This window comes from Felis catus, chromosome C2 (genome assembly GCF_018350175.1).
Source record: "Felis catus isolate Fca126 chromosome C2, F.catus_Fca126_mat1.0, whole genome shotgun sequence".
Classification (NCBI taxonomy): Eukaryota; Metazoa; Chordata; class Mammalia; order Carnivora; family Felidae; genus Felis; species Felis catus.
Window position 1 is genome coordinate 117168031 of NC_058376.1, and position 26251 is coordinate 117194281.

Below are 26251 nucleotides of genomic sequence, written 5' to 3' on the forward strand. Positions count from 1 at the left end.
CTTTTATTTTATATTTATTTTTTTCAGTATAATTTCCACTTGTTTTCGTATCAATGTCTACTTTTATAGAGTAGCTTTCATATAAATTAAAAATTGAAGTTCAAAATTATTTTAAAGCACATGCTTATTTAAACAAACACATAAGATTAATAAGCCACCTTTGATCTGTCACCAGCCAAGTCTTTCCCTGGATAAATACACAGGGATTTCCATATCCAATACAGTAGTCACTAGCCACATGTGGATACTGAGCCCTTGAAAATTGGTGAGTGCCACATGTTGAAATTACATGTTTGAAAGAGCTGGTTAAATAAAATGTTATTTAAATTAACTTCACCTGTTTCTTTGTCTATTGTAACGCAGCTTCTAGAAAAGTTTGAATTACACATGTGGCTCAAAAGACATTTCTATCGACAAAATACACTTCTGTTGCAGAAAATATACTTAGTAACTTGAGAAAAACACAGCTAGGGAGACTTCAAAAGGAAAAAATACAACTAGGCAAACATAAATACACTTCATTTTAGGCAAACACAGTCATTCCTAGATATGCCCAAAACACAGTAGCATTTGTGTATAAATTTCATTCAAATCACAACTGACTATGATTTGAAGTCAGGAGCATGATCCTAATTCTTGTCCATGTGTCACAATTCATGCACTTGCTTGTAGACGAAATAAGGAAAGGAAGAAGGTCCGAACGAGAAACAGTGCTGCTGGTTACGTCGATCCGTCATTCTTTCGGTTATTTCACGAATACGCCCAATGAGGCGGGACCCGCACTGGACGCCACGACCACCACCACCGAAAAGAACATACACAAATCGCGAGAGCAGACCTTCGCTCTCCGCTCCCGTTCAGTGAAACCACATTCTCCGTGGCATATAGGACACCTCCCACTCTTTTAGCCACCGCTGAGCAAAGCATGCATTTAAATGTGGTAACGTTTCCTGGCTGATCCAGTCTATAAACAGCAGCGCAAGAAAACACTAAACATGCACTATTAAGCATACATTAATGCACTTTGCCTATATGTTTAATGTAGATTTGTTGTAACCGTTATCTCAGGCTCTTGGGAACTGGGCTCTTGGGGGTTCCAAGCTTGCAGAGGCTTATTTTCAATGCTGGAAATGCAAAGATGTGCTGCGGGAAACAATTGGTGTACTCTAGCTGGCCCTGAATCGCAGCTGCACCGGCCGTGCGTGATACGGCTGCTGCCAATGAAGGCGGTTGTATGCAGAGCACTGCTGGGCTGTCAGCAGCAGCGACCGAAGGGCTTGGTGCAGGATTTTGATGATGTCTCACATGCAGGCAAATGTTGGGAGGACACAGTGACCACACCGAGCCAGGCAAAGCACCAAGGCACAAGGTAAGTATATGTAAAATAATGGTAGAAATAAAGAGGTTGTCAAAATGGTAAAGCAGTTCTTGGTGGGGAGCATTGAAGTCTCTGAAGATTTTTGACATCTTAATTCTCCTTCTCAATCTAGTTAGTAGCTTCAGTCGCTCGCTCTCTCCCTCTCTCTCTCTCTCTATTTCTCTCTATATATCTTCCTCTCTCTCTTTCTCTCTGATACACACATAAACATACCTCCTGAAGGACATATAAATAAACAGTTGTTGATATGTCAGATGTCTGTCCACATCTTCTGCTTATAATTTCCATTTCTTTTTCTAGTAATATACCCTGGAATGAGCCAGAACCTCTCAGAATATTCCCTCTACTTTTAGACTCTTTAAAGGAAAGTACAATTACGAACTCTTCAAAGTTGTAATATACATAAGAGATCAGGCAAATGCCAGAAGACAAAACACAATGAAGACAGAATACTTCAAAAAACTCCATTCGGTTCTACGTAGTCCTATGTAAACAAAATGCATAAGGCTGAAAATTTAAAAAGAACTTCTATACACAAACTAAACTATTGCTTCTTCCTTAGGCTTTACAGTCTGATTATGGGATACCTTTTGTCCCATGGAATCTATGCACCAGACTTTAAATTATTAGAGTCCTTTCCATGCCATCTTGGTGAATGGGGACCCTCCCTCTAGATTCGCGCTAGAACCGGCTTTCTCTTAGTCTTACAGATTCTTCTCTGTATCCAGAATTCTTTTCCTTTTTTTCTTATCCTTTGGATCGATATCTTTTTAAGTATGCAGAGGGGGTAAGACATCCATCTTTTATTAACAGCTAAGAAGCATAATCCAGTTTACTATCCTTTCATTCTTTAAGGAAAAAAATCTTAATAATTATTATTTTCCTGTCTGATAAGAACAGAGGTAAGGAAAATCAGACATGTATGTGTGAAACGAAGAATTGATCTTTTGAATGATGCATTACTGATTCCAGTTAGCTTTGCTCTTCAAACACAGGATGAGTTACATCATTGTATTTTCAGGAGGTTGTAAACTTACTCTTAGTTTTAAAAAATAAAAAGAATATTACAATCCTATATTATGATACTTCACTAGAGTATCCCCCAGAGTGGGGGCCATATCATTACATCGGAGTATACTCTATAATGGTATGCACATGGTAAAAAGTTAATACATGTTTAGTGAATGAATGAATAAAGCCTTGTCTCAAAAGGACAGATTTGAATAAGTTAGTAGAGATATGCACTTTGATAGGTCTGCAAAGTGTACATAAGTGACACTTTGAAATAGGAGGTGGGCATTGCCAGGAAAGAAACATCCAAGTTTACATTAAGAGATTGTATATTTCATATTTAATAGTGAGGTTATAAATCAAATAACTCTGGGAAAAGATTATAATAATGCTATTTCACCACATATTTGTTTATTTTCTTTATTAATTTATTTATACACACCTTGTCTTGTTCCACAACAAGTTTCAGTATGGGGACTTACAAATCGAGGGATAAGATTTATGCATAGAAATGCATACCTCTCGTGCTGCACAGTTGCTAAAAGTGGATTCACATTTTAACTGATTATGCCACAAGACTCACTGAATGAAAGAAGCTATTTTATCACTAAATTATGGTCCACTTACAAACCATTCCCCACCTATAGCAATTACTTTTATGGCCAGTTATTCATAAAATTTGCTATTAATGATTCTTATATGATATAGTATGATAGGAATAGCTGAAAACATAAAGACACAAAAAGATTACATTACTTAGGTATAGTGTAAAGAAGACTGGATGTTGCCTTCTTATAAATCAATATTTGGAAGTCCCCAGTTAATTCCACACCCTACTGACCATGCCAGTGTTGAAAGGGATATGTGGAAATAGGAATACTTACCCATCACTGTTGAGAATGTAAATTGATACAAACACATTTGAGATCAAGTCTCCGATGATCTCCAGTGATACTTAGTAATTTCTTAATATTTACTAGTACTTAGTACATCCTGCAATAATACTTAGCAAAAATGAGGATCTTCATACTCCATAGCCAGCATTTTCATTTCTGGATGTACACCACCTTCAAAAGACTGCTACGCATGGGCATAAAAATCATACTGCCTTATATACTGGAAACAATCTAAATTACCACGGAAAGACAATATCCATTAAATGTAGTAACAGGCAGTGGCTAAAAACAAATGTAACTTTATGCATCATAATGCATTTTATTTTTCTTTAGTTTTTTTTAATGTTTACTCATTTTAGAGAGAGAGACAAAGAGAGCATGAGCATGAGCTGCCTTTGAAGAAGTGACTCAGTGAGCAGGGAAGAGGCAGAGAGAGAGGGAGACACAGAATCCAAGCAGGCTCCAGGCTCTGAGCTGTCAGCACAGAGCCTGACACGGGGCTCAAACCCATGAACTGTGAGATCATGACCTGAACCAAAGTCAGATGTTTAACTGACTGAGCCAGGAGCCCTGCATTGTCATGAATTTTAGAAGACATAGTTTCAACTAAATAAAATGTGCTTTGGAACTATACCTCAATATAAATCAGGAAAACAAAATAATTCCTTCTCATTCCATATATATGTATGTATGTATGTATGTATGTATGTATATATATTCAATTATATATGCACATATGTATGTTTGTATATGTATATATTTAATTTTTAAGAACCCATAATTTTATAATAAAACAAACATAATCATGAAATATTCCTAGAGCTGGCTCTTCCCTTCCTTGGTCTTTGGTCCTGCCTCAGGCCTGTAGGCTTACACCTTACTCCATTCGCCATCCTTTCCTCAAAGGAGGCTGTCTGAAGCATAATGCAGTTTTTGTCATAGCAGGGAGCTTATCTGTCACTCTATGGATTTAAATAATGTGCAGCTTCTTCCTTCATACTGAGGCAGACTGCTTTGGTGAGCCTTTTCAGACATGAAAATTTGAGTCAAGTGTCTAACCATGAAGTGATTAAATAATGGGGAAAGTTCTAAACAATTACGTAATGTTGAATAAACAGCTCTTCAGAACAGCTGCAATGTGTCCAGCAGAAAGGCCATGAGTAGGGGGGGTGATTGCAGTGAAATTATGATGCAATTTTTTCCCATTTCCTCTTGGCTAAGGCTGAAGTTGGGGGTGGAAATAGAGACCCTTCTTTTAGAAGGGACAAGGACAGGCAAGGCAGAACATCCTCAGAAAATGAGCACGCCTAAGGAGCAGAGCAGCAGAGCAAGGCTCGGGAGAGGGCAGTTCCCTGCAAAGGGGCAGACCCGTTGTCTTGTTTCCTGAGAATTCATTTTTAAGTCTCCTTTTTTGCACTGCGATCCCCTGGTTTATGTCTGTTAGACACGCCCACCTTGTATTGGCTATATTTCGTGGAATCAAGCCAGCCAATGAGAAAACTGCAGCCTGATGGCAAAGGGAAATTGGTATTGATGCTGCTTGAAACAGTCAAGGGCTTCAGAGCACAAAGCAGAGAGGTCAGAGTGAGGGTTCTGAGCGCCGTGCTGAAGGGCAGGGCTGTCCTGGTGTTTCTGTGGAGGCAGCAGGTGTGAGGAGAAGGGAATTGAGGGCACCATGCAGGTGGAGTTGAATGACCGCAGCAACTGCAGCGGGAGAGGTGGCCAGGCCCGCCCTTGGGGCAACACTACCTGGCAGGACAAGCACTCGGTAATAGGACACTTCAACGTCCGAAAGGTCCATCAGAAGGGTTTGTGAGCCTCTCTTCTAGAAGAGCTGGGAAATAGAAAGGAATGGAGAGAAGGGGAAACCTCAGGTTGGTATCTGCTGGGCCTTTGCAAAGAAAGAGCAATATGGGTGCTGTCCCCAGCAGGACAGAGAGAGAAAGAAACGGGCACTTCCTACACCACACCAAGTTAGGTGGCCTGGAAGTTCTCCCTTGCAGGTTAAATACTGAAAGCCTCCCTCAGTCATACGGCCATATCCAAATACATGGATGGATGGCCTTATACAGCCTCAATATATGTTTAATTGGCTTAGATTTTTATTTCAAACTTGGTGCTCTGTAGCAAGTCAAAATTAACTGGTCGATTACGACCATAATTTAAAGTTGCCAGGTTTGCTAGTGTTAATAACAACTTAGTTTCTTTGGAATGAAGTTTTTCTTTCAAATGACCAGGACAAACAGTAAGAAATCTAGGAAACATATAATTTCATTAAGATACTAATCATCTTTTTTCACCTCTTCTGCAAAATGACAGGTCAGGTAACAGCAGCTCTTCAACCCCAAATACTTCAAAACAACAACAATAATAAAAAAAATATCTCTTTGCCAAATAAGAACATAAACTTTTGGCTGCCAACAACCTGTGAGAATGACTTTATAATTTCTCATCACAGGCTATGGTTTATCAGGCCACTTAACTATTTTTAGAAGTAAACAGTGTTACTTATAATGCAGTATATCTTGCAAGTTCAACCTTTGCAATGCATGTCATCCAGGGGATTTAACTTGGGGAGCAAAATCTCCATGGTCACCTGGTCACCTGCATTTAGAAAGATGAGCTGTCTATGCAAGGTTACAGTGCTTTCTTTTCCCCCTCAGTATGCAATACTGTTAAATATCACCTGTGTGTTCCCATTAACTTTGCAAGGTTATTGAGGGCTTGCATTTTCAAATACCTCTGATTCGTCAAATTCAATTAGAAATGAAAATACAGATTTATTTATTACATAAATAGTAAGGAATAATCTACTTCCTGCTTATTTGCTTTTGGGGGGAGAGAGTGTGAAAAAAATCCCAAGAGAAAAATAATATTGAAGTTCAAACATTTCCAAAATATGAAATATTATGTTTAGAACTCTTAGGAAGTTAACACAGGATAGAAAAATGAATCATAAACTCTGGCACAGACGATTTCTAGAAACTAGAAACATAGAATGTTTCTGACATAATAGTGAATGCAAAGGTATATATTCCAAGAAATTTTTTAAAAGAGGAAAGAAACTTGAAAGAGTCTTGAAAACAAGACTCTTAAAATGAGTCTTCCTTTACGGTTTTTACTATGTTTAAATTGTTCCTTCAGCCACCAAGAGATATGATGGTTTCTGAGTAGTGTTTACCTTTGGTGATATCTTCGTCTCCCCCTGTTGTCCAAAGTGATTCAATACATCACTCTGGAAACCAAGACACTCCCTTTCTCTGTTATTTGTAAGCTGACGTGAAGGAGACAGACACCTTCTGAAGTTTTATGCATGCTGTGTTTTTTCTTCTTGCTGCAACAGGAAAAGCCTTTCTTTTAACCTGGCTGCCTTTGAAGAAGTGACTCAGACATCCTCATGGCCTGTAAAGGTAAGAGTAAATCGAGCCAGTTAATAAATGTTTCCTTATTTATGACTAAAAATATGCAGTTGCAGGGATGTTACAATCAGTGAGATTGATACTTTAAAACCTGTCACTTATCCCTTTTGAACACTGGAATTTTTAACTTCAAGGAGCATGTTCCATTAAAATTTAAAAAAATAATAAAAACTACCTGATTGAATGTAAAAGTTAAGATATAAACAATGTTTTAGTTATCATGAATATAAACATAGTGAATTAATAAGAAAAGCTGCATAGCAGAATTCAGAAGGGCAGTATTTAATGCCAAACACAAAGACAGGCTGATATTCCAAGTTTAAAGGGATTTGAAGAAAACTTTTCACACAGAAGTTAAGAAGTGTTAAAGTACAGTTCAATATTTTTAAGTTTCCTATTTGTTGTTTAAAATGTGTGATATACCCATTTATTTTAAAGAATTCAATATGTGTAGTGGTAAATTCTAATAAATTTAATGGACTAAAAGTAATCATTTCTGAGCAAAAATCTTTCAAAACTTCTTTGATAGTAAATTATATATAAAAAAGCAAACAGAGAATAACTAATTTAAATAAGCAGATTAATTAAGGATTTTGTAGGGGGAGCTGGGAATTTTATCATGTTCCTAAAAGTGCATAAATATCATAAGTGCTGTTTTACTTTAAATACCTTCTCAAAAGACAAGAGAGAGGGATTTGTTGTAAGTAATGAGTTTCAGTCTCACTGAAAACACTTGTGAAGTTATATAAAAATTGAAATTATAATGTGCTTTCATTCCATTATCAGAACAAACCATTAAACTCTAGCCTATAATAAAAAGTTTTAGCATGAAGCTAAATTAGTATAATTGGCAGAAACCTTTTAACCTCATCACAAATAGGATAAGAGAGTACACCAATTTAAAATATCCGAAATTAAATTAATGAAGCATTCAAAGAAACATGTACTGCTTATTTGCTTTCTTCACCAAAATACACTTTTGGATGCTATTTAATATGGAACAGAGGAGATAATCTTTTCATTTTTCTTCAACATTTAATGTACACCAGTCCCTGAGTATCACAAGGAAAGCTCAAACAAATTGTAAAATATAGACATGAAACAACAAAATCATGAATTTTAATATGTGTGCCTCATTTTTATACTTGAAGACAAACTAAAAAAAAAATCTTGACAAGTCTTTTCTTTCACCGAAGACTGACACAAACACTTAATCCAAAACACTTCATCACTTTATAAGAGTTACAGCAACAACAGTAGCCTGTAAGGTAAAGAGTTGCAGAGTGCGTGAAATATTTATAAGCTAGTTATACATTTTTAAAAGAGTAGATAGAAATTCAAAGCCAGATAGAAATTCAAAGGAGTTCCTTCTTTATCTGGTGGTCTGAGACTTTGAAGAAACTTGTGACTGGAAAGCAATAGTAAGATCAAAATATGATTAATCTACCAAAAAAGCAGGGATGTTCAGTAATGATAAAGACTCACCACTAAACTTAGAGGCAAATTTTCAGATAGAAACCCAATACTCCTGCAACCTATTTCAAATAGCACATGAAGTGGGCAAAACATCTGTCAGAGACTCTATTCTATTTAAAAGAAATGAAAAGGAAGCTTCCTTTTGAATCAGAAATCTGGTTTGAGAGGGCAAGACAGATTATCATCATTATTTACTTAAAACATTTTGGTAGACAGGAACGCCTGGGTGGCTCAATCGGTTAAACGTCCCACTTTGGCTCAGGTCATGATCTCACGGTTTGTGAGTTCGAGCCCTGCATCAGGCTTTGCACTGACAGCATGGATCAGCACTCAGATATTCTGCTTCCTTCTCTCTCTGCCCCATCCCTAGCTCTCCCTCTCTCTCTATCAAAAATAAGTAAACATTAAACACACTTAAAAAATTGATCCTTACATATGTGCATAAAGAGCACCAAACTGAAGTACATTATTTTTTTATGTACTTAAAAGTTCTCCACTATTAAGTAGTAGAGCCTTATGTATGGAGTCTTATGGGTTAAACTCCCGACTATGAGATCAAGACCTGAGCTGAGATCCAGAGTCAGAAGCTCACCCGACTGAGCCAACCAGGTGCCCCAGGTTCATGATTTTTTAACTAAAGAGCACTTGTAACCACCAACAAAATTAAGATATAGAACATTTCTGGCACTTCATAAAGTTCCCTTTCTAGCCATAGTCCTACACCTCCACATCCAGGTTGAACTTCTCTCTGCAATTTTATCATTACGAACTAGTTTTCCCTACATCACAGTTTTGCCTCTACTTTTCTCTGAAAGCCAATGACAACAGTGCTTTTGGCACTAAACCCAAGAAAGGATTGTTTGTTCCCGTGTTACTATTTCCGGTTGCTATTGATTGGCCATTCTCTCCTCTCCCAAATCTGACATGGTGTTACACGGTCTTCCTCCCCCCACTTTACTGCTTGCGGTCCCACTTAGACCACCTTCTCAAGAGCAAAAGGAGTACTTTTGCCTGTATGTTTTTTGTATGCCCAGAGGGGAGAAGTTCAGGTTGAGTCCCGTGGGAGGCAAACGGCTATATATCATTGGTATGGACCTCTAGTTTAATGAGGCCAAAAGACAAGTTTGTTTCCACATGATCCTAACCCTAAACATGCCCAAATTCTAAATGTCCAAATTCTCAATGTACAAACTTAAATACCTATCTTGATCCATTCTTCCAACCTGAAGGTTAAATAAATACATGAATCACCTGGCAACTGTTCCTCATTAACGCCACATGTATACACAACCTTAATGAGCCTATCATTACTACAAAGTTTATGTAAATGTTTAAAGGACCATCCACTGGATGTCCATGATCCTTCACCAGTTTTTGTTTGTTTGTTTTTAATCCCTCTCCAAGAACTCATTCACGCTATGCTTGAATTCTCTTAATAGTGGAGAACTTACTTTCTCCAAAGGAAACTTAGTCCTTTCTTCAAATTTATTTTTTAGAGACTTAAAGGATTCTGAAAACTATACCCCCACATACATACAACTTGCATGAATTTGGTATCAGTGCTGAAGGAAGGTCATTCTAATCTGAGAATTATATAGATGTCACTCCAACTTTAGTCTATGTATAGTGAGGGTACTTATCCAAATCTGCGTGCAGCTGTTATAAATTTCTTCCTTACAGTAAACCACGACAATTTTCCTTTGTCCTTCCCATTCATATGTCTTTAGAATAGTGACAATAATTTGTTTTCATAATGGTCCCTCTAATTTTTGAAAATAACTATCATGAATCTTGATCCACACCTATGTTCAATCTAAGACAGCATAGTGTTGTCGGACTAAATGAATGCAGGTGTGAGAACTCCAATAATTTATGGATTCGTAAAGATGAGGAGTAAAAACTCTGATAATCTTTGGGAAAAAAATGGTATCTAATTAGGGAGTAATATAAATGGCAGTCATGTGAAGAGAAAAAGGAAAAATGATACTAGAAAAGCTGTAATTTATATTTTTTTTAAAAAGAAGACTTTTTCATGGATTAGGGCTTGTACATAATAATACACAGGCTCCTGATTAATGCAGCAAATCTCTAAATTTGAAGCTAACAGATAAGTGAAATAGTAACATTTTCACCTGGCAATAATATAGAAAACAGGTGATTCTCTAAAAAAATCAAAGCCAAACATTAAAGAATTCCATATTTTATCTTTTGTAATACCAGGTAAGCTTACAAAGGCATTCACACTATCAAAAATTTTGGGGTGCTTTATTGCAAAGTACTGAGAAACCAAAGCTCCATTAGATATTATACTACCCTTAAGCTCATCAATTAGATTTGTGTGTTCTCATAGTATATAGAATTAAACCACTAGTTCTCAAAGTATATGGTCAGGGGGCAGCATTAGTTCATCTGGAAATAGAAATGCAAATTCAAGCCTCAGCCCCACCCCCAACTCCTGAAATCAGAAACTCCAGAAAGGGGCCCAGGAATTTGTGTTTGAACAAGCCCTCCACGTGGTTCTGGTACAGCGGAAAGAATAAGCACCTGAAGCAAACTTTGCAAAAGCAGTAGGATTGATAAAAAGCGATAAAACAGCCTCAGCAATTACAAGGGACCCTCATAATATTTAGGGAAGGGGGACGATGCCTTGAAACTCAGAATTATGATTCAAAACTTATGTCTAAGTTTATCCTTTTAGGAGTAGAGAATATCTAGTTCCTTTTACCGTTTCACTTTGGAGTTTATAATTTTGCAGCTCTTTGAGCAGACGTTTCATGTGCCCAAAAAAATATAGTTTTAGGGGCGCCTGGGTGCCTCAGTCTGTTTAGCGTCCGATTTCGGCTCAGGTCACGATCTCACGGTCCTTGAGTTCGAGGCGCCTCGGGCTCTGTGCTGACAGCTCGGAGCCCGTAGTCTGCTTCAGATTCTGTGTCTTCCTCTCTCTCTGACCCTCCCCTGTTCATGCTATGTCTCTCTCTGTCTCAAAAATAAGTAAACATTAAATATATATATATATATATGTATATATATATATATTTGGAAATCATTTATTTTGCCCAAATTACCCACCATTTTTCTCACAACCACTACTAGCAATCTTCCGCACTCCTTTTCCTCTGGTTTAGGGGGCAAGTTACGGCAACGGTGAATAGGGAAAATGCAGGAAAGGCAGTAGAGGAGGCAGGAGATCATTGGTCCTCTGAATTCAGAAGTCACAGATACTATGAGAAAAATGAAAGAAATGGCCTAACTTTAAATATGGGCTGAGATTTTCATTCTCTTGCAGATGCGCAGGACCAAAGAAGCAGAGGTCTGCCTGGCTTTCTTCCTGGAGCTCCAGCCCCTGACCGCAGCTTTCACCTCTCATATCCCCACCCAGAGAACCAAGTGTGGCAGCCAGCTCTCCCTCGGCCAGGCAGTCTTCCTCCTGGGCTAGAATATTTAAGCCAGGTGTTTTTTCTATTTCTACACACGTTTGCCCCTTAAAATGAATACCAACTTGGTTTCTTGCTTTTCAACTGATGGGGTTTTGGGGTGATGGGGGTTCGGAGCTGATGGCCAAGAAAGAATTCTTGAAGACTTCTTTGGTGCAAAAAAGCGATCTTATTAAAGCACGGGGACAGGACCCATGGGCAGAAAGAGCTGCACTGGGGTTGTGATGGGTAACTAATTATATACCTTCCAGGTGGGAGGGGGTTAGGGATAGAGTAAATCACTAAGGAATTTTGGAAGCCAGGTTTCCAGGCCCCTACTGGGAAAACACCATTTATTACCATTTAGTAAAACCTCAGTCATGAGACCCTTCAGGCGTATATCAGGGGGCCATAAGCTTGGAATATGATTGCCAGCATACATCTTGGGGAAGCTGAGACAAAGGAAGTTTCCAAAGGGATTTTTAGATGTTAAAGTAGATTTACAGGATGGAGGCGGGGGGGGGGGGGGGGGGGCGCAGGATAATGTTAAGTCAAGATTCCCTTTTGCCCCCAGCAAAGTGTCATCATCGAGGCAGCTGAGCTCCTAGGTCACTCTGCCGGTTTCAAGGACTTGCCAATGGGCTGTGGGCAGTAAGGGAATTTAATTTTTCATTTGCCTTGGTTTCTCACATCACCATGGCAAGCACTTAAAGCCCTTTCCTTTGTTCTTGGGCAGCCAGGAGTGTCCGAGGAGTATCACACATATTCCACGTGGGAGTGGGGGTGCTAGCTTGTACTTTGCTCTCAGCTTGCCTTATGCTCCCTCATCATCAACCAAGGATGAAGGACTTCAACAAATGACGTGAAGTGAGAAAAGCATTATAAATCATGAAATTATGAAAAAAAATTGTTTCTATTATTTGGAAAGAAATTCATTCTCTTTTATTTCCACTTCTATTTTTCTTATTTATTTGGCAGAGTGATGACACTAAACATTTTTGATGGAGCTGTTTAGCACATTTATCCTCCTTCTGCTCATTGCTCAAGGTATCAGCAAATGTATCCTCAAGGAATTGCCTAACACGTCTAGTCACCTACAGCTATTTAATTAAAGAATATTTATTGAGTACTTGCTATAATCGAGACATGTAAAAAGCATAAAACCTAGTCCCTCTCACCCAAACACTCTGTAACCTAATTGGCATGCAAAAGCGTTGACAAGAAGTGCAAGGTGATGTACTAAAGCCATATAAGCACACAGTTGTAATGTGTACAGGTGCAGAGAGCAGAGAAAGCCGTTAAGGATCTAAGTACTCAGGAGAGACTTCCATAATGATCTAAGAATTCAGGGTCCTCAACTGAATCTCAAAAGATGACTATAAATCCAAGGGAAAGCAAGTTACCAAGTTAACATCATTGTCTTTGATACTGTTGCATCTTTAGGCCGATGTGCTTACAAGATCATATTACTATTAGATATAGTCATTGGAGGGTAAGCGGTGATTAAAGCCCTATAATAAATCAATCAAGAAATACCATCCTCTGAATTATGTGGCACACAAAGGACAATTATACTTTTATATATTATTGTTGCTTTTGTACTTTATCCCACAGAAGTTCGGAAATACACTGATATTGAGATGTCAGCACATCTGCTGCAATTTTCAGCTTGTTTGGCATTCTTTCAAACCATAAAGTCTATCTCCTTTATCAAAATCAAATCTCTGTGTTAATTCCCTTAAGGTACAAGAGATTTCTGTTATGCCTGATAGGGTTTAAGCTGCATGCAGCATATGTTCCTGGGAAAATGTTTATAATTGCAGATGCCTTCTCCAGAAACCCACTGGCAGACAAATGTACTACAGAGACTGGAGAGCTCAGGGAGATGTGGAAAAGAGCTGGAAAAGCTAACCTACCATCTTCCATCTGCAGAAAGGATCAGCTGTAATAGCTGACTAGAGTTGATTAACTGCTGCAAGCTGTTTGGGAATGTTGTCAGACAAGGTTTTGCCAAGTATAAAAGTGATATACCAGTGCCAGAGGGCTGAGGTTTGATGATCACATATGGTCATCACATATTCTTCTTCCATCCATGAATGATGACACACCCGGAGCCAGATGCTTGACATGAATACATTTTTTTTACATTCCATAAATAGAGATATGAGCCCATTGGCTTCAGTTCTAAAATGAAGTCGATTTTCCATACCTATACCTTTGGTGATCTATTTCAGAAAATAAAAATATGCCACAAATTGGCGAATATCTTACTTCAAAGGGAAATATAAGTTATTCACTTTACACTCAAAGAACACTTACTCGCTTTAAAGCAGTGTACTTAAACAGGGTAAATGAGCATTTTAAATGTTTTATACCACAAGTCTGCAAGAGATATATATAAAATGAATTTTTGTGTGTTAAATTTTATCTGAGAACTGTAAGAATTGAATAAAATCATGAACATTTGAAAATAGTACATTCTTCAATAAACAGGAAAATACACAAAATCCTTCTAAATTAAAAAAAAATCACAGTAAAAATTTAAAAACACATCTATTCTCCTTTAATCAAGTCCATCCAATGACTAATGAAAATCTTTTTTCCATTAACAGTTTGAAAATAAATTTTCAGGTATGTATGTAAATATATAATGCATATATACACATGTACACATGTGTATACATGTATGGATGTATGTGTATGCATTTATGTATGGATTATGTGTATGCATGTAGAGTTAAACCTAAATATAAAACAAATAGATTATCTCTCTGGATTAACACGTTCTAATAGGTAATACCATTTTATACTATTAGTGTCAAAACAAAGGATAATTATTATAATTTAGTCACCTATAGGTAAGAGTAGTGAGTTAAGTCTACAAAGACACATGTATAGATCCTATTTATTTGGAAGTATGTATACTAAGTGGAATACTTGTAAACCTGATAAGTTATACATAAGAATTTATTCTTAAGCTATATATCCAAGGCTGTCGTTCGATTTCTATCCTATGGCTTTCCTACTTGAGTGCTTTACTGTCCCTGACACCTAAATACGTGATCCAATGTTTTTAAAGTTTCCAAGATTCCTGGTCCATCAAATAATAGCAAAGAGTGGTAAGGGCTCATTTGGAGCACAGTGTATAAGTGGCCTAGCACTACTTGAAGGAAACTGCAAGAACAAAACAAGACCCTCAAATCCAGGGGTATTGCCCACAGACACAGATCAAATCAAATGTTATTACAGAGGCTGCGGTGGGTGTAAGGGTAGAGAAAATAGGAAGGAAAGGTATTCAGAAGTTCCACGGTATCACTTAAGAATTGTTTATCCCAGTTCCTAACACTTGTTTAGTGATGCCAATACAACAGAGTAGAAAGCATGTCAAAACTGGTGGCAGTACAATCAATCTAGGTTCAAGTCCTAGCCCAACCATTTACAAGCTCTGTGATCCTGGGCAAACTGCTTAATCTCTCTGGGACTGTTTCTTCACAAGATAAATGTAATGATGCCTATGTCTCTAAGTTTTTGTGAGGATTACATCATACACTATGTCAAAATATCTACCACAAGGACTACCTCACGGTAGCCATTAAATAAACAACTGCTACTATTAGAAAGCAGAGAGGTAAAATTTACCCTTCCAATGTGGAATGGATCTCAACTGATAGTCTCTAAATTTCAAGACTAAAACTTGATCCATGGCACCAACATTAAAGTTCCTAAATTCAAATCTTAGTCTTGCCCCCATAATTTTCTTCATCCCTAACTTACCTCTAATGGATCCACCGCTAAATAACTGTGGATATCCTTTGTGACTTTTCTTTCAACCCTCCATTCTTCTCAAAAGAAGAGAACAGAACTAACAATAGTACACTATGAAAGACTGATTCTAATATTTAAAAATTGCCATAATTCTGAAAATAGGTTTTATAATATCTTAAATCATAAATTGTTTATGGAAAAGATTTTTTGTGAACCTTAAAAAAAGAGGACCCATGCACTCTTTTGCCAATAATAAAATTTAAATAGAGGACATTTAGTTTTGCCTGTACCTCAGGATATACAAGAAGAATGAAGGAAATAATGTAATGTCAAATTTTCCGGACTTGTGATGCCCAATCAATACCCGATATTACTAATGACTATTTCAGCTCAAGCATTACCAGTGAGTTTATTAATGTGAAGGGAAAATAAAGTGAAGATAATTTAGAGGTGAAATAGAAAAGAAAGTGTTAGAAAAGACAATGGTCTTCAGGGTTCACGAGTCTACCTTAGTGAAAATTCATTCTCACAACATATTTGAATATTTCCTTTAAAAATCTGCATTGTATACTTTTTAATATAGTCATTCTCAACTATCTGTGGCTATTTTATCTCTAAGTTAAATTCATTTTTAATTACATAAAGCAACTTTCCTTATATTAGCTGTTAGTGGCATAACTTATTCTGCTTAAATGGGTATTTTGTTGGCATCAGCAGGATTTGTTCGTGTTTTCTAATCCAAAGGAAGGTGTGAGTGAGAATAATTTCTAAAATAACCTCTCTCAGCTTTAACAAAGACATTTTATCGCTATGAGGAATGAGTTGAGAGTGAAAGAGAAGTTAGGCAGGGTGGAGAGGAAAGGCCAGGCATTCGGGGGTCATTGATGTTTTGTTTCATTTCCTTTAAAAAAATGAATTTTGAAACCTTTTAGGCATCATTGTTCAGAGACTGTTTTAAAATCTTCTCTGAGTATTGTTTCCAAGAGTTACTCTATTATCACTTTATCACAGGAGAACACAGAGTTAACCACAGTTCTTATTCTGATTCTTGGCATTTCTGCCTTGGAATTTTCAGGGTTCTTGTATTTTTTTAAAAATTTTTACTTGAATTAAAAAATGTATCTTCTTTTTCATTATAAAATGTGAGCTGTTTTCAACCATTTCCCCAGTAAAGAACATGGAAATTAATGAATGTCATGTGATAAGCAAGTTAATAGTAATATCTCCAAAGGTTTTCAAAGTGTGATGTAATACCTTTTATTTCCTTTATGTCATTCTTTAACAGTTAGACCTGATAATTATACACCAGCAGGTGGAGCTTCTTGGAAGTAAGTATATTATATTCTATACTTATTAAAACGGTTAAAAATATTTTAGGCTTCAGAAATTTTGTTATATTTAAATATCTTCTAAACAATAATGTTAAATTGAGGATAAAGGTAGATCAAAAAGATCAGTAGGTCAGGGTGCCTGGGTGGCTCAGTTGGTTAAGCTTCCAACTTCATGATGTCACAGTTTGTGAGTTTGAGCCCCGTGTCAGGCTCTGTACTGACAGCTTGTTGCCTGGAGTCTGTTTCAGATTCTGTGTCTTCCTCTGTCTCTGCTCCTCCCCCTCTCAGTCTCTCAAAAATTAATAAACATTAAATTTTTTTTAAAAAGATCAGTAGGTCTTTTAAAATAAACATTTGAAGTAAATTGTTAGTCTGATATAGGTACACCTAAAAGCATGAACTCTCTGAGTCTTTGATAATATGGTTATCAGGAATCTAACAATTTTTATCTTAAAATAACAAAAGATTTTCTCATTTCCATGTTTGGTAATAATTTATATTTACTTAATAATTTCATAAATGGAAATCAAGTTTGAGACTAAATAACAAAAACCCATTCTACTCTTGAAACTAATATTACACTATATGTTAACTAATTGGAATTTAAATAAAAACTTGAAAATAAGTGAGTAAATAACAAAAACCCATCAAACAAAATTTGATGTTTTATCATTTCACCGGTGATTCATCAAATGGCATGTTATTCAACAGTACATAGATTTTCGATGACTGACTGAATTCCAATTAATTATTTTTTGTCCTTAACATCTAAAATATGTCAAAATCATAATATATAGGTAGCAGGATAGCCCGCGGCCATAGATACACTGCCAAATAGATTTTAAACAAAATCATTACTATGCTGTGAGTCATCCCGTAAATTCCACAGCAGTGTTAGAATTATTTGAGGATTCCATTCTTTACAGCCTTGCTTCCTTAGTTGAAATGTGGAACTACATGTGCCCAGTAGGTCCTATATCTGGAATCAAAATGTAATCATCACACAGCTTTGCTCTGAGTTTACTTTGATTTCCATAGCTAAGTCCTCAAATTTTAGAGCATGGAAGTAGATTTGGGTGAAGAAGATACCCCATACTTAATAATTAGCTACTGTTTTCTTTTAATAACACTACCCCTTTTACTTATTGAAAGATTTGATACTAGGCAATAGCACTGTTTTGATGATTGTTTTTTTTTTTTTTTTGGTTTTTTGGTTTTTTTGCTCCCTTAGTGATACTTGGCACTGAGACCTCCAACAAATATGAGATTAAAAACAGTTTGGGACAAAGAATTTACTTTGCAGTGGAAGAAAGCATCTGCTTCAATCGTACTTTCTGTTCCACACTTCGAGCTTGCACTCTGAAGGTCATGGATAACTCAGGTCGGGAGGTGATTACAGTAAACAGGCCCTTGAGGTGTAATAGCTGCTGGTGCCCTTGCTACCTGCAAGAGGTTAGTCATTGGCTCTGGGTGTACTTTTATTTTTCTACGTTTGAAAAGGTTGGCAATTATTTATTTAACAAATGGCATTCATCTGGAGCTATAAGGCAATTCCTCTATCAGTTGCTCCTTTAGGATCCAAACAGCTTAAGGATGGTGATTCACTAGTTTTTTGTTTTCTTTTGTTTTTGTTTTTGTTTTTTTCCCAACCAAAAACTGTGGTGGCTTTCGTTTTGTTAATTGGCAGACAGCTCATGCATCATGTAAATGGGACACATCCTCCTGAATCTCTGTGTTAGCCACATAACTGGAATACCTATGAGTTCCACCATTAAGTAAATCTACCCTTTGTCTTCTCTAACTGGAGCAAAGTTCGGGAAGTACTAAGTAATACTAAAATCTCCCAAGGTGTTCTCTTGGTTAGGTATCAGTTTTAGTACAGAATCTCACATTCCATTCATCCATTTATGACAAACTTTAAACCTTGGCAAGACTATGCTATTGTTCTGAAGGGAATCATTTCATTATTTTATTTTAATATATAATAGATTTTCATCATTATCTAGTAGATCTATAATAACTTTCACTGACATAATGCAGTTAAGTTGATAAGGAACCTTAACTTATTCTAATGTCTTTGATATCATAACATCTCTATGAGCTAGAAAGAATAGATTTGACTCTCCATATTTAGCAATTGAGGTAACTAGGGCTTAGAGAGTGGAGGTAACTTACCTACAATCACACATCCAGGAAATATCAGGAATAGGGCTTGATCCAGGTATACTTATTCAAGCCCAAGTTTCTCTACTGTGCACCTATGTATAAGTACTCTACTTAGCAAGATGAGAAAAAAAAATATTAATATGAATTGGGGTTAAGTAGGGAAGTTTCTGGAATATATATTGAAGCTAATCCTCCAATTGTTATAGGCAATTACTTGACTAAGTGATAAAGTGGCTAAGGTACTCATTTGGTGTCCAAGAATTTTCATCCTCCTACAAAGGATATTTAAGTTCTAATATGCTTTAAGATGGTATAGTCAGTATAATATAATATATCCATTTGAATGTTTCTGATGTTTCTGATGAATGTTTCTGAAAATTGATATTTTATTTCATAGTAGTCCAATGTCACATAAATTAAAAATAAGATGTATCTGATACCGCTTAACAATTTTTTAAAGATTTGCTCAGAATCAAGCCAATTATTTTGAAAGTGATCCCAGAACAAATCTATATAATTCTGCCTTTTCAGTGTTTTTTGTTTGTTTGTTTTTAATTTAAGTGTAGTTGACATACAATGTTACATTAGCTTCAGGTGTACAATTTAGCGATTTGACAAGTCGAATCCCTGTAATTCTAGGCACTCTTATTGAAACCACCTTTGTTGATCCAAGAGCACTACAGATACACACGTATGACTATGAACTTAATAAATAATAAAAAAAAAAAAGACAAAAGGAAAACAGATTATAAGGAGTGGATTGGATTTAAAAGCAAACAATTGTCACTATTTTCACCCACCTCTGGCTTATTTCACAACTTTGTCTGACTTGGTTTGACCATATAAACATGTTGAAATACAACATGATGAAAAGTAAGGAAATTAAGGAAATGAAAGTAATGGGGTACAGCACTAAAGTAAAGCCTAAAAATGCAATTACAAGTCTCTCACACTTTGGAAAAAGTGAAACAGCAATCAAATTGGTGCGTAAAACTGTAACTTCACAAGAAACATTTGTTTTTAATTGAACCCAGAGAAGCTGGAAGCTGACAGCCTGAAGGGCAAACAATCATGAATAGTTAACAACTCGTAAGTGAGGGTTACAAATAGATGTGTGTTGTGGCAACACATTAGAGGCAGTGGAAGACACAGGAAACAGTGCCTGGCCAACCGCCACACCCGGAACAAAATGCCAAAGAAGACAGTGTCCCAGGGTCAGAAGACCGTTCTGGGAGAGGTTCTCTTCAGGGAAGTAAGATCAAAGAAAGACATGAATTTTTAGTGAGTAATGCCAAGCAAATACCTGTATAGTGAATATCTTTGTTTCTATAAAATGTGAAAAAAATCCACTGCCGTGCTTCCTTAGAAGCAGGTATTTAGAATACTTTGTAGAATACAAAAATAATTTCATAAAAGTTACTGTTTAGAAGGAAAGCGACTTGTAAAATTAAAATACAATAACTGTAGGAAAATCTTATTTTATTATTATCTCTTCTTGCAGTTAGAAATCCAAGCCCCTCCTGGTACTATAGTTGGTTATGTTGCACAGAAGTGGGACCCCTTTCTGCCTAAATTCACAATCCAAAATGCAAACAAAGAAGATATTTTGAAAATTGTTGGTCCTTGTGCAACATGTGGCTGTTTTGGCGATGTGGATTTTGAGGTACGGTTGACAGAGTGAAGGAGGCTTTCACTTAGGTCCTCATGGCTTGCAACAGAATTCAATGTTAAAATATTCAAATCATGGGATATCTCTGAAATAAATTTAGAAAATAATGTATTTGTGAAATAATGTAATAAGCCCATATTGTGCGTGCCAGTAAGAACTCATAATTTCAGATATACTAAGTTCAAGGTTTTTTGTTTTTGTTTTTGTTTTTGTTTTTAAAGCATACTAAGGAGCACCTGGGGGGCTCAGTTGGTTAAGAATCAGGTCAGAATCTCACAGTTCCCGAGTTTGAGCCTCTCTCTCTCTGCCCTTCCGCCGCTCGTACTGTCTCTTTCTCTCAAAAATAAATAAATAAACTTAAAAAATAATAATAAAATAAAAATAAAGAACACACTAAAACTTTTTTGATTTATGTGGAATTACAGCACCCATGGTATAAAGTAAATATATATTAGCTTAGAATCACCTTAAATTAGATCATCTTTTCCTCTAGCTCTGGTGGTTAACATATCCTACTTCAGATCTCATCTAAGAAGTACACTCCATTAAAAATCACTAATTTATTTTTTTAATATAATTTTTTGTCAAATTGGCTTCCATACAACATCCAGTGCTCATTCCAACAAGTGCCTTCCTCAATGCCCATCACCCACTTTCCCCTCTCCCCCACCTCCCATCAACCCTCAGTGTGTATTTAAGAGTCTCTTATGATTTGCCTCCCTCCCTCTCTGTAACTTTTTTCCCCCTACTCTTCCCGGATGGTCTACTAAGTTTCTCAAGATCCACATTTGAGAAAATATCACTAATTTAAAAGCTATGATCATAAGACTTGCTACGTTAATTTTATAAAACAATCTACACTTACATAAACATTTAAATGTTTAACATTTTAACTCAATGTTAAAAAACAATAGGCAGTTGTAAATTCAATTGTAACAATAAGAACTATGTTAACTACTATTCCTGGAAATATCTTTTAGGCAAAGGAGAGCTCATTTAAAGTGTCTATTTATTATTCATCCCTTCCTTCATTCATACATTCATATATAGCCTACCTGGGACATTCAGTTTGAGGAACTTTAGTGAACACTATTTACCTAGAATGTGATGGAAATTTTACAAAGCGAACTGTTGTAACTCTACCCCACTCCAAAAAGACTTGGCATGCTTTCCTAAGACTAAAAGATAAAAATATGCCCTATGATTGAGAAATAAAAAGTTTTAGTAAAGGTATATTGATATCCTAAGTAACCTTCTCTATTTCTATCTTTTCCCACTATACATAAAGTAACAATTTATATTGAATCCTTTCAGCCTTTGAATGAGAAACAGGGCAAGCAAATGAATAGTTGATAAAGTTTAACTGTAGATTTCTTCTAGCTGTGAAGGACTATAGATTTTGATGTCAAATTAATCTGAATTTCCTGTGCTATATTTGCCTAGAGGATTTTTTTTAGTGAAAATAGGACTTAGGTTTAGTTATAAAGGAAAGACCTAGTAAATTTTGGAGTATAATATAAAAATGAGATTAAGCAATGGCTGATAATGTTTAAATGTGTTAGTAATTCTATAATCTTAACAATAAAAATTTAAAGTTTACAATTTGTACTTAGAAATGAATTTCTTCTAAAAATTGTTTCTCCAATATTTCTCAAAAATATTTTCTTTTTCTTTTTCTTCCTTTTGTTGTTGTTGTTGTTGTTGTTATTGAAGAATTCAGGTTTAAAATCTAGACTTCAGGTAATGAAATCACCTTCAAGGTTAGACCATGTAATTGAGACTATGTACCTGCTGCCATCTTGTGGTAGCCTGGCCTTAATTATTTATTGCTATTATTTTCTCAATCTGCATACAAAAAGCAAGAAAAAATAAAGGAATTATGATAAATCAAAAAACTGTCAAAAAGGCAAAATTCCTGAAGAGTAAACTGGAAAGTTAAATCTCCAAACTTATGCTTATATAACAGAATGAATGACATGGAACTGTCATTTACAGATGACTAATAAAATAATTCTCATCTCTCTCGAAGCAAACATACTAAGATATGTAAAGCCATCCATTTCACCTTCAGGTTTAACATCTCTTATTTTCTTTTCAAAGGTGAAGACCATTAATGAAAAACTTACAATTGGGAAGATTTCAAAGTACTGGTCAGGATTTGTAAATGATGTCTTTACCAATGCTGACAACTTCGGAATTCATGTTCCCGCAGATCTAGATGTGACAGTCAAAGCAGCAATGATTGGTGCTTGTTTTCTCTTTGTAAGTATGGTCTTTTTTTAATTTACTTTTTATTTTAGACAGAGACAGCGTGTACAAGCAGGGGAGAAGGAGAGAGAGAGAGAGAGAGAGAGAGAGGGAGAGAATCTTAAGCAGGCTCCATGCTCAGTGCAGAACCCAACACAGGACTTGATCCCACAACCCTGGGATCATGACCTGAGCCAAAATCAAGAGTCTGACACTCGACCAACTGAGCCACCCAGGCGCCCCTGTAAGTATGGTCTTAAAAGCATAGGAGTGATTTATTTCTCACCCTTTTCTCATTAATCACTACAGAGCCAATCTCATTTTACACCACATTTATCCCACAGAGGTTTATGCATAGAAGGCTAGGTTGGGACCAACTCTTCAGAAGTCAGAATTTAGGAGCCTGCATTTCTAATATACAGCCTTTCTCTGCTGACCCTCATACACGGTCTTCGTCAAGAATTGGTGCCCTGTCGGGGCACCTGGGTGGCTCAGTTGGTTAAACTTCCAACTTTGGCTCAGGTCATGATCTTGCTGTTCCTGAGTTCGAGCCCCACGTAGGGCTCTGTGCTAACAGCTCAGAGCGTGGAGCCTGCTTCGGATTCTCTATCTCCCTGTCTCTGCCCCTTGCCTGCTCATGTTCTTTCTCTCCCCAAAATAAACATTAAAAAGATTAAAAAAAAAAAAACAAGAAGCAGTGCCCTGTCATGTGCTACTCAGCATTTCTTCAAAAACTTAGTTACCCATTCTCTTTCCATTTCAATTTAGATTTTTGGCTCATTTTCATTTTCACTGAAAAAATATGTAAATATCACATTATTGATCCTGGGTAAAGTTCAGGAGCGTTTCATTGTTTAACAATGAACTAAGAGACCCTCAGAATGTGAAAAGTAGTTTTCTTCCCTTCGAACATGAAGATGGATACATGAATTCAGAGGAAGGGGTTAATATTTATCAGCTTCCATTATTACAAAGGTATTACATCTTTGTCCTTTCTTTCCAACTTATAATTTTATCAAAAATATTTTCTTCCTGGTGTGGAGATTGGTGATAGAAAACAGAAGTCAAGTAACACCTACGCCAGATGGTTGCCCATCTCCTGTCCCAATTTTTCCTCTGATATCTCCCTCACTGCTTACCATTGTCAATGCTCTCACAAAAACCCATGGAATTTTAAAATAAACCCTCATTCTTCATTTCATATTTTGTTGTCCTTCAGGGTTTTAGGATCCTAAATCTTACGGATATTTTAATATGGGCTGCTGTGGGGGAAAAAATGGCTCTGTCTACTCAGTTTTTTCCAAAGACACACACGGAAGACACACACATACACACCCTTTCCCCAAAACCTTAATTTGGCCTTTCTGATTAAGCTCCACACTTAATGTTTATATTAAAAAACAGATCATTTTAGGGTGCCTGGGTGGCTCAGTCAGTTAAGCATCTGACTCCTGATTTCAGCTCAGGTCATGATCTCACGATTCCTGAGTGCAAGCCCTGCATCAGGCTCTGTGCTGACAACGTGGAGTGTCCTTGGGATTCTCTCTCTTCTTTCTCTGCCCCTCCCCTGCTCATGCTCTTTCTCTCTTTCAAAATAAAAATGCACATTTAAAAAATGTTTAAAAAATAAAAACCAGATCATCTTTAATCTGCCCTACCCACTTATATCATTTAACAGACAAACAGTAAAATGTACTGTCAACAGTTCACTATGCGCTACGAATTGGAGAAGCTCTGATCCAGATGACACCCCAATCATCTGAAAAGATAACTTTTTAACTCCATTGTCTCAGGGAAAAACCTACTTACTGAGAATATCTAATGGCCCCATCCAGTTCTTTCTTTTCCTTTTTACCATAATATAAAACATTTGCACTTTTTTTTAGCCAATATAGCTTTTAAAACAATTTCTGCCATGTATTAGATAATTACATAGATACAAGATAAATTACTTACTTCTACATATAATTGGACAGGAAGAATTGTGTTTTTAATTTTTAACATTTTTTTAAATATTTTTATTTATTTTTGAGAGAGTGAAAGAGACAGAGTGCAAGCAGGGGAGGGGCAAAGAGAGAGGGAGACTAGAATCTGAACCAGGCTCTAGGCTCTGAGCTGTCAGCACAGAGCCAGATGTGGGGCTCAAACTCACGAACTATGAGATCATGACCTGAGCTGAAGTCGGATGCTTAACCAACTGAGCCACCCAGGCATCCCATGTTTTTAATTTTTAAATACTGTGTCCATTTCATTACCTTGTGTTGAGAGAGAGACCATCAGAAAGTAGCTGGTATGAGAACTCCCTGATCCAAACAGCAAAACTCGCAAGTACTATCTAATTTTCGGTCTTCTCTGGTTTGAGGCTACCACTCCACAACCCACAGCCCTAATTACCATTTCTAAGTTCCCTCTGGTATAGTTTTCAGTACTTCCTCAGATGACTACCTGCTTGCTAACCACACAGTCCATGAGGATATATCTAATACTTGTTCAAAGGTCAGTGTCTATTACAACATCCCGCACTGACAGAGAACGTCCTGCAGTCGAAGTCTGCACTGTCTTGATCACCTAAGATTTTGACTGATGATACCCTGCTGATTCCAATAAGATTTCCAAGTAACTTGTACTCTGAAAACTAGACATGTAAGTGTCATGAAGCTTAAAACGTTTTGACTTTCCTCTTACTGATGAATCTCATGTTGCTAAAACACCACTGGGAAACATAATTGCTTTATATAATCAAAGCTTACCTGTGAGACTCCTGATCTCAATTGTCGCCTTTTTGTAAATTCACTCATACTCAGTTTATTTATTTGTAGGATTTTATGTTCTTTGAACATTCACTAGCTGGATTATAACAAGTGAGATGACAAAAACGATCAAGTATGCAAGAACATGTTTCAGTAAGTAAAGTTTAAATGATCTCTTTCCCTTTGAAGATGTCTATATTTGACGCTGTCTAACTCTTTTTCATTTTCTTCTAGAAATCCCTTGGGCTCTGGATTTCATTTCTCAATGGTTTGCAATATTTGCTTTTTTTGTAACAAATGTTAATTATTACATGTATTAAAGCATAATGTAATGAAGCAATTATCTGGTTGTAAATGCATGTTAGCTAAAGAAAAGATTACTGGCCTTACTGGACTGAGAGCAGGGTTGCTTTGAGAGATTGTCATTCTTTCTTTTTAATCCTTTTGAAGTTGTTGCATGGGTAAGCATGAAAGATGAGAACTAAGGCTTGCAGCATCACTGATGAAAATTCAATGTTTAGAGAGCACTTTGAAGTTTTTCTGGTACTAAGGCTGGTTACTAATCAAAAGGACTGGCTTTCCAAAATATTTTTTCATTAAGTAGTCTTTGACTTTGTTTATTAACCTTATTGTAGTGAGATATTTTTACCTTATATCAGAAAGGCTAAAAGTTGGATAAATAATATGTTTAAAGATGAGGAGGAAGATAGATGAAATCAATTTGTTCTAG

The 26251-nt window shown here is 36.5% G+C and overlaps 1 protein-coding gene across 1 annotated transcript; it reads left to right on the plus strand.

The window, feature by feature from the left end:
• The first annotated feature begins 698 nt into the window (after positions 1–698).
• Positions 699–25861, plus strand: PLSCR5 (phospholipid scramblase family member 5). Its single transcript, XM_019810598.3, has 9 exons — positions 699–1369; positions 6629–6695; positions 11467–11630; positions 16644–16686; positions 17921–18141; positions 20357–20518; positions 22625–22786; positions 25591–25674; positions 25756–25861. Exons 2-8 carry the CDS (start codon positions 6683–6685, stop codon positions 25627–25629), a joined length of 804 nt encoding a protein of 267 aa, XP_019666157.2. The 5' UTR covers positions 699–1369; positions 6629–6682; the 3' UTR covers positions 25630–25674; positions 25756–25861.
• Positions 25862–26251: the final 390 nt, after the last annotated feature.

What these genes read in the sequence shown, in the direction of transcription:
- PLSCR5 (XM_019810598.3), top strand. An exon ending in GCAGGTGGAGCTTCTTGGAA is followed by an intron (nt 16,687 to 17,920) that starts GTAAGTATATTA and finishes TTGCTCCCTTAG; the next exon opens with TGATACTTGGCACTGAGACC. An exon ending in GCCCTTGCTACCTGCAAGAG is followed by an intron (nt 18,142 to 20,356) that starts GTTAGTCATTGG and finishes CTCTTCTTGCAG; the next exon opens with TTAGAAATCCAAGCCCCTCC.